The 8,947-nt window shown below is 37.2% G+C and overlaps 2 protein-coding genes across 3 annotated transcripts in view; one reads left to right on the forward strand and one right to left on the reverse strand.

The window, feature by feature from the left end:
• The window catches only part of epm2a (EPM2A glucan phosphatase, laforin), an 11,271-nt gene extending 5,544 nt beyond the window's left edge, over positions 1–5,727 (reverse strand). The window contains exons 1-3 of the mRNA XM_015049930.1: positions 4,752–5,727; positions 3,920–4,094; positions 638–882 (exon numbers count right to left, since the gene is read on the reverse strand). Coding sequence (XP_014905416.1) covers positions 638–882; positions 3,920–4,094; positions 4,752–4,998 — 667 coding nt within the window. The 5' untranslated portion in view covers positions 4,999–5,727. The remainder of the gene's footprint in view (positions 1–637; positions 883–3,919; positions 4,095–4,751) is intronic.
• Positions 5,728–5,845: 118 nt separating this feature from the next.
• The window catches only part of LOC106958151 (hydroperoxide isomerase ALOXE3-like), a 15,891-nt gene continuing 12,789 nt past the window's right edge, over positions 5,846–8,947 (forward strand). Inside the window, exons 1-6 of one of the 2 annotated variants that reach the window (XM_015049916.1) lie at positions 5,846–6,337; positions 6,435–6,597; positions 7,238–7,442; positions 8,032–8,113; positions 8,184–8,306; positions 8,396–8,499. In XM_015049916.1, the coding sequence (XP_014905402.1) occupies positions 6,451–6,597; positions 7,238–7,442; positions 8,032–8,113; positions 8,184–8,306; positions 8,396–8,499 (661 nt within the window). In that variant the 5' untranslated portion in view covers positions 5,846–6,337; positions 6,435–6,450. The remainder of the gene's footprint in view (positions 6,338–6,434; positions 6,598–7,237; positions 7,443–8,031; positions 8,114–8,183; positions 8,307–8,395; positions 8,500–8,947) is intronic. The other variant, XM_015049917.1, reaches the window with a different exon arrangement.

Raw genomic sequence — 8,947 nt, forward strand, 5'->3', positions numbered from 1 at the left:
TCTAAGGTAAAAACCCAGCGCATACAGTGTTCATGTTTTTTGTTTTTTCATCCAGATGGCTTCCCGCGCCCCCCTGCAATGAGACGGCGCCCCCCCTAGGGGGCGCGCCCCACAGTTTGGGAACCTCTGCCTTAGAGGAACAGCCACACATATTTATAATAGTCATGTATTGTAATAAATAGGTGCACATTATCAAAATATGTAGAAATAAAAGGCTCACAGTCTCAGACTTAAGTCTTTTTTTCATTTATCTTTGAGTAACTTAAAAACAAATACAAATCCATACTGTGCTGTAATATTTGAGTCCTCTCTTCTCCAAACAATCAGGGCTGCTTCAATGGGGGTTGAGAATGTCATACAATTTGGGGGAACTCTTTCGCTTTTGTTCCAGTTTACCTTTGTTCCAAAAAAAAAAAAAGCTACCAAACTGATTTTGTTTTGTTTTCTATTGCCTCCTGTTTTTATGTTATGTATCACGCTTCGTTTTAACCTGGAAGTACATGAAAACTGTACGTACAGAGTGGCTGAAAAATATTATTTCAATCTTCTCTGCATTTTGTAGCAGGCTCTTCTTTGTGACTGGTCACTTTTTCCTTCTGAAATACAAACATAAGCAATATGTAAGCCCGCTTCTTACCCTCTGTGCTCATGTCAGGTGTTGGTAGCCACACATACACAATGCCACAGTCTTTGTACAAATGCATTAAGGCATCGGGGCTCATGGCTTCCTCGTGGTTACGTCTGCATCCGCTGGAGTTGTTCACTACGTCCCACTCTGTCTGGAAGTTCACCACGGCGGTGATGCCCAGTTCGTGCTTCATCTTTATGGTCACGTGCTCCACCTGTCGAGGGCAGCTTCCCAGCCAGACACGTGGCAGAACTCTACGATCGCCAGACAAGGACAGATTTATAATTCTTGTCGATTAAATTTTTATGTGAGAGAGTAACAGAAATATATTTGTTCAGTTAAGCCAAAAATCTTTAAGTTAGCTACAGCTTTAGGAAACAAATTAGACATTTCAAACTGCTAATGAGCTGCAGGCTTCGCCTTTATTTTCTGTCTCTCAACATTCTCTTGTTCTCCGTCACAGCTCTGATGTTTTCTTGACTCGTGTCCCTATTTTTTTTTTTTTTTTTCCTGGTCCCCATAGCCTGGGGCAGACTCTGTTGAGTGACCATTAGTATGCACAAAGTCAACAAGCAGAGGAGGTGACACGTGAAAGACAGGACGGACACTGTTAATATGTGACGTCTCATTGTAGCACTTTGGTCTCGGGTTGTTCTCATCGGGTGAACTGATGTTTTTGGAGTTTAATTCTTTCAAAAAATAATCGCACAAAATAGCAGCTATTTTTAAAATTTAGCTTTTTTCCCATAAACAAAAAGAAACTAAAATCTACATAATCAATAGGCCTCCACTTTTTCTACTTATGAGCAAGGCAGGTTAGTTATGAAATAAGAAAATCTCTTTGAATATATTGCTGACTTTCCACGGAGTGTGTGTGTGTGTGAGTCTTGGGGCTGTACGGATGCACAGTTGGAGAGACTAAATTAGAAAGCTATTAATAGGCGAGTTACAAATTCACCGTGCTTCCTCCTGAACACCGGCCCTTGACATAAGACTTGTAAGGTCTTTTAGGCACAAATTAAAACCCGATGGCACAAGCAAGCCCAGCTCATTCTTATGCAAGTAAAGCACTCACAGCTTCAGGGATGTTTTTGTGCCTGCAGTAGCGTGGCACTGACTCTGCGCTCTACAAAGACTTGACATGTATGAATCTAAGATAAAGATTTTTATGATCATACAAAGCAGTTCTTTCTATTTTTTTTTTTACATTTTTTTAATCAAAGCCAACGCCAGCTTCACTTGTTGCTCAGAACATGACATTTACTGTCTGTCGCTCCCACTGATGCTGCAGCAGTCAACCAAAGTTCATGTCTTCTCATAGATGAAGGCATGGCAGGAGAATCAAAGGACAGAACAGCAGTGGGGGGGAAAAAAAAAAAAAAGACCAAACATGGTGGTGAACCTTTTTATACAGATGAAGGAGCACAGCACAGAGTCACTTTTTGCTAAATAACACAGCCAATAATATATTTAATGTGAAATTAACAGGGAAACTGTTTTCACTAGTACATATTTTTGTCTGTTCAATAAAGCCGCAGTTTTGAATGCAAGCAGAGTTGCACCTTGACTTAACGTCAATCCTGTAATAATTATGTTTTAATATGTGGATTTTGAAGAAACATAATATTTAGATGCCACCATCAGCAAATAAGTACAAATGAATCTTACAGGTCCACAATAATAAAGAAAAAATCTAAACAAGAAACCACTGCTCTGAACTATTTCCTTGCACACAGGAACAGGATAATGATTAAACCAACTCAGTTTGGTTTTGAACATTTTCTTTTACAAATCCAAGGTAAAGAGAAGAATCCTGTGCTGAAGAAATAATGTTAGCATGCCGGATAAAGGCATTGGTTGTATTAGATTCTACTTTGGGGTATTTGAGAAAGGATGCCATTTGCAAATGCACAGAGAATTATGCACAGCTAATTGTTCTTTAGCTTTACAATTATGCACAAGTTTATATTTATCAAACTATCGTGTTAACAAAGCGGTCAGTGGCAGTAGCGTGTCAAAATATGAAAAAGTTTGTAGTGTATGAATACTTTTTATAGGTATGTTATATAAGACAAAAGTAAAATAAAAAGAAAAAAGAAAACAAAAATGGTTAATATTGTGAATATCGTTGCATTCAGACAGGCCAGGTTTTGTTAGTATACCTCCATGGTAGAGGTGAGCTCAACTTCATGTTGAGAGTCTACAACATGAAGGAAAGACTGGAAATAGAAATAAGATATTTTTTCCTGCCTCTTCCATCAAGAATATAGACAGTTGTGGTGTCGTAAGGTACCGAGGAAGAACATTTTGACAGAAGAAATTCAACTTAGAGGCAGAATATATATTTATTCAAAACCTTTTTTCTTTCTTTTTTTTTTTTAAAGAAAGACAGCATATGTCAAAAAGTGTGTTTAGGCCTGATGCAATCCTCCAGGCTGTTCAAGAAACAGTCACTGTTTAGATTTCTAGAGGCCAAATGTTAAAGGCACACACAACAATAGTATTTACATATCAGGACAGCTCCAAGTGAGGATATTCTGCCTCTTCTTATTTTCTTTTTTATACTGTAAAAGAAAATAAAGCACCTCCAGCTCCTAGAGAATTGGATTTATTGTTTTGTGCAGAAAAGCTGGATTCTTTTCATTTTGGCATTTTGGAAGTTGATTGATGAAAATGACATGCAAATAACTAAACATGACAAATAAAAAATCATAAAAATGAAATATATATATATATATCATGAAGACAAAGACTGGAGAGGCGCTGCAGTAAACGGTTGCCTGGGTTCTTCAGTCAACGCTTTATGGGAGAGTGGCAATGAGAAAACTACTGTTGAAGAAAACTCGTATCAAGGCTTGACTACTGTTTGAAAAAAGGCATGACTCAATGGTCGAGTGGAAGAAAAGTTTTCGGTCTGATGAGAAATGAAAAGGGCTGTGGACAGTCGATCTCCAGGCCACCCGACAAGAGTTTGAACAGTTTTTCAAAGAAGAATTGAGTAAAATTGCATTTTCTAGATGTGAAAGCACAAACTAAGACATGTCTGCACAGATTCCATTCTGTGATTGCAGCCAAAGGTACAGCTACTTTACAAATACCAATTTGTAATCACTTATTTTATGTAAAATATTTTGTCATTATTTTGGAAAAGTCAGTTTTCATTTACATTTGTTGTACCTGTTTGTTAAAAATGTTGTCCTTCATGATTTATGAAGAAATAAAAAGGGTGAAACAACCACTGGGGGTGAGGATTACTTTTTATAGGCGACGTCTGTCAAATTATACAGTTACCTGGAGAAATGTATGGCCTTCTGACCTGCAACCTTAAAGTAGAAATTGGTGGTGTGCTTCATCTCATCAGTGTGTCCCGTTTCCTCTATCCAGTGACCAATGGGGTGGCAGTACACTCCGTTCACCACATTTCTCTCATCATATAAACAATGCCTGTCATGACTTGGTCCGCTACCTATGGACAAAGAAGACCACAGGTTTTTTATTTTTATTAAAGGACATTTATATTTCAATTATCTGATGGTGCATCCAATCAAACACCAGTCACTCTGTCGACCTATTCCATTGAAAAGAAAAACACATATATCCAATAATTGGACGTAGTATGAGTTTTGATGCATTTCTGTAGGTTTTTATTTGTAAAAAAGTCAAAGCTTACACAAATTTATTTGACTAAAACAATTGGGAGTCTTGATACCAACCACAAGCACTTCTTATTTTGCTGACAACTGATAGTCATGAAGCCAAAAATTGAAAGATGTTCTGAACAACTCCTCAATAAATAAACACACAGGTTCAAGGAATAAATCAAATAAATAAATTAATTCCTTTATTTAAGAATATCAATATTTTCAGCAGTGCTTGGAAATATTATTTTAGCTTTAATAGGAAAAAGATACTAGATACTATTCGTGTGTGTTAAATAATACATTTTGAAATTATCCAAGGCACTTTGCTGCCACCATGTGGCTGTAAGTATGTATTACATCACATGCATCACTAGTGCAGACATGGCGACGTACTTATTTTCTCTCTATGCTAAGATGATATGACATTAGTTTCAGTCCTTTCGGTGTCTTGTGTTGCTGCATCTTTGTAAATCGTTGCGTACCTTCCCAGATAAAGGTGTCCCGGGCCTTTTTGATAAACTTGAACCACAGAGAGTCTTTGAACGGCTCGGCCAGCTCCACTTCGCCCGTCCACAGACACGGTTCATCTGGTGACGGCAGCTTCTGCGAAGCCTTCATCCGAACCGCCCCGTTCGGGTCCCAGTGACCCATTTCCTCACGCGAACCCAGAACTAAAACCTCCACGTCCGAGGACTCCGGAGTCAGAATGACACCGAATCTGAACAACATGTTCGCAGGTGTAGCTAAACGTCTCTAAATCATGTCCTCAGTTTGAAAAGCGTCCAGTTTGGTACTAACAACAGGAGTGTTGTTGCTGTTCTGTAAATCCGTGAGGGACGCAGACTGTGGACTGTGATCTTAAAATAGTCAGGCCCTGTGATGGTACGTTTGGCATCAAAGATATGGTATAGATACAGAGGGTTCACTCCCTCAGAATCCCGAGGAACCAATCATGGGCCACATCACTTAATGTAAGTCGAGCTCGCAGAGAAAAAAAGAAATAAACGAAGAAAGCAGCTCTTGCATACTATGCATTCCTCAGACTGTACATCAAGTTAGTTTTTTTTTAAACCTCGGATACTTATCTAAGAGTTTGAAATGTCTTTGTCTTTTTCTGCTTTGATATTTATCAGACTCTGTAGATCCTAATCAGCATGACTCTGTCCCAGCTTTGCTCTCCAGAAAGCAGGCCTGCAATACATTTTTAATAAATGCCAACTTTAAATAAATAAAGCACCCATAGTTAGAAGAAGCTTTTGAGGAACACTATTTCCTTGGCTCTGAAATTTTTTTCTTTACATTTTTGTGTAAGTTTAAGCAATTAAAAAAAAAACAACACTGTTCAAACTAGGTTAATTGGTTCATTCCTTGAGTTTTGTGCTTGTTTTGGGCTAATAAAACCCCAAAACTCAGTTTCTCAGAAATTTTTTTATCAAATAAGACAAATAAAAATAGATTTTTAATACAAAAATGTGGGCCTCGTAAAAGTATTCTCAACTATTGCATAGCATATGGATTAAATATTTGGATATGGCTCCTTTTGCATGAATTACTAGATCAATAGTTGAAACTCCACTGAGCCATCTGAGTTTGTCAGCTAATCAAACACAGCGATATGATGATCGTTAAAGTTATTGGTACTTTTGTCATTCTGGGCAGCTCTCAAGTCCTGCTGGAAGTGCAATTAGAAGGTTGACAATGCTTCTCTGTAAAGTGAAGCATTGGGGTCCTGCAAAAAATAAAAGATACTTGGTAAACAGTTGCACCAGCTTTGCACAGAAGTGACTTTTGAAAATTTTTAAGTGATAAATCTGGCTTTGGGCAGAAATTTGGCAAGAGACGTGAAAGATTCATTTTCCCTTTGAGACCAACTACACAGCTTATAGCTATGAATGAGTCGAAGCAGTCTGGCTTCCACCAGGTAAACCTTACTAAACATGTTGCTTGTCCAGTAGAACACGCCTCTTTCACATTCCTCCATGATCTATTCAAGGCAAAGGTGCAGAGCCGCATTTTTGAATTAGTCTTGAGGCAATACAACCTGCTGTTGCTGATTTAAGAAAGACAGGTAGTGTTTCTTGAGGAGAATTATCATTCAGATTAAGAAACTTAATATACTTTCATTTAGACGTTTGAGTTCACAGTTTTGTTTCTCTTCTGGACAGCTGCCTCGAAGAAACAATGGCTGAATACAAACTGGAAGTGACAACTGGTAACATGAAGCATGCAGGGACAACAGACAACATCTATGTCATCTTGTTTGGGTCAGAAGGGCAAAGTGAGCGCACAAAGTTGGACAATTCTGGGATCGACTTTAAAGCTGGGAAGGCAAGTTGCACTCTGTTAAGCGTGGTTTATGATTTTTAAACAGGTTACTCTGGTTTTTCAAACAATGGGCCACTGCTCTTGTGACGCTTATGTTTTCCTTTCTTTGTACGATTGTCATTTTATACACCTTTCTTTCTTTTACCTTTAATAGGTTAATATAATTGGAAACTGATACTTTTTAGGGGTGTGAACTATTACAGAACAGAGTGAAGAAAATAAGTATTTAATCCCCTGATTGTCACATCTTAATCACTTACAGTCTTTAATGTTTTAGTTTCATTTACAGTAACAGAATGTCTCTACACATCCAGAAAGAAATCCAGCACATAATAGTTAGAACATCCTTTAAATAGTGAGAAAGATAAGTATAGTTGTTAAAACAAGTATTGATCACAATAATGATTTTCTCAGGAAATATAGTTGTAATAATGTTTCTACAAACAAGACATTTAAACCAGCTGTTGGGAACAATTAAAGTAATCCACATGTACGTGAAAACCAGAGCAAATTACCTCTCACATAAAAATAAATAAGGTCTTGACAACAGAGGCTCAAATACTTATTTCCCCACAATAAATGTAATACTTTAGTGTAACTGCATTGGCTCAATACATTGATTTTTTTTTTCTTTTTTTCTCAGACAAGGACATACACAGTCAAACCTGCCTCATCTCTGGGGAAACTTCTGTTCATAAAGGTGGAAAAAGATCCTTTTTTCATCACCCCAGAAAACGAGTGGTACTGCTCCAAAATCGTAGTGACGGCTCCGGAAGGGGACGCGATCGTTTTCCCCTGCTACAGATGGATTTCCAGAGGTGAACTTGTGGAGCTCAGAGGAGGAAAAGGTCTGATTCAAATGTAACCTATTTTAAATCATACCACTACATAATAGAACTTGTACTTTTCCTGTAAAGGATACTTTCCAGAACTTACAAAGTATTTTTGGGAACTATAATGGAAAGTACTGGTTATTTTCCTGTAAACTTTGCAGGATTCTTTGAGGCATGTTCTATATTTAAAAAAAATAGATGAAGTGTGTTGTCTAAGTTTAGCAAAAGTGGTCATAAAACTGTATCATTACTTTACTGGAATTTATCTATGACAGTTCCACAAAATGGGCTTTGGAAAAGTTTCTAGAAAGCAAAGTCTGAAAAGCTCTGGAGAAGCACCTGGTTAATTCTGGGAAAGTACCAGGTTAGTTCAGGGAAATTAATCAACAAGTTTTATAAAAGTTTTTGTAGGTGCTAGGAAGTTATGGGTAAGTAGGAAGTATGGCATGTTCAAAGAAAGTAAAAAGTTAATTCCATAAAACTTCCAAGAATCTACAGATTCTAAAAATAATCTTTGAAGTACAGTGCCACCAAATAAATTTTAAATAACTGATGCTAAATTAATAATAATTAATTTGAATGTATTTGTTTTTAAATCTGGAAGCCATGACAGCTTTTGAGGAGGAACATTCCCTGCTGACTGATCTTCGAAAAAGAGAACTAGAACTTAAAAAGAGTTTGTACAAGTAAGTTTCCATTACGCTTTGTCAGAGGAGCTGGTCTGAACAATATTTAAAACTTATTTTTCTGTCTCAGGTGGGAGATTACTGATGAGAAGTTGCCGCACTCCAGTCACTTTAAAGACATATCTGAGCTCCCTGCAGAAATTCGCTTCTCTTTGTCCAAATCAGAACAGGTTCAATATACAAAAAAAATGATGTGAGTAAAATATTACAACATCAACATCACAATCTCCTTCTGTTTTTTAAACCGATATGTCTGCACTGTTTTGTGCACATTTGTTTCAGCGGCTCTGAACTGAAATTTAAAGGGCTGGCTGAATCCCACAAAAAATGGAAAGACATCGATGACATGAAAAACATCTTCTGGTCCAAAAAGACAACACTATCAGGTATGCCATGCCATTTCAGTAAAAATGACATGGTTTTTAATGATTTGTACATTTCTCCTGTCTGATATCTTTAAACAAGAAATTAATTCATCCTTCACACCGAAGTGCTTGCTTGCAAACAACGTAAATTTGCAAATGCTGAGAAAATCTTGCTGAGACATTCAAACTTTGTTTTGTATGTCCAGTCCATACTGGACATACAATATATATATAAAGCTTAATCAGATTCATTATGACTTATGTAAGGTGTATGTCCAAGAACAGAAAATATACATACATATGTGCAGAGCACAGCTAACAGAGATCAAAAGACTAATCATTCTTCATGCGCTAATTTGGACATTTAGGAAATCACTAAAACACATGTGTCAAACTCAAGGCCCGCCAGCCTTTTATAGGCTGATTGACTTAAAATTGGTTTTGAGCACGAATTGATTACAAACTACAT

The sequence above is a fragment of the Poecilia latipinna genome, unplaced genomic scaffold, assembly GCF_001443285.1.
Source record: "Poecilia latipinna isolate Pla-1442-1.1 unplaced genomic scaffold, P_latipinna-1.0 Scaffold966, whole genome shotgun sequence".
In the NCBI taxonomy this organism is placed as follows: Eukaryota; Metazoa; Chordata; class Actinopteri; order Cyprinodontiformes; family Poeciliidae; genus Poecilia; species Poecilia latipinna.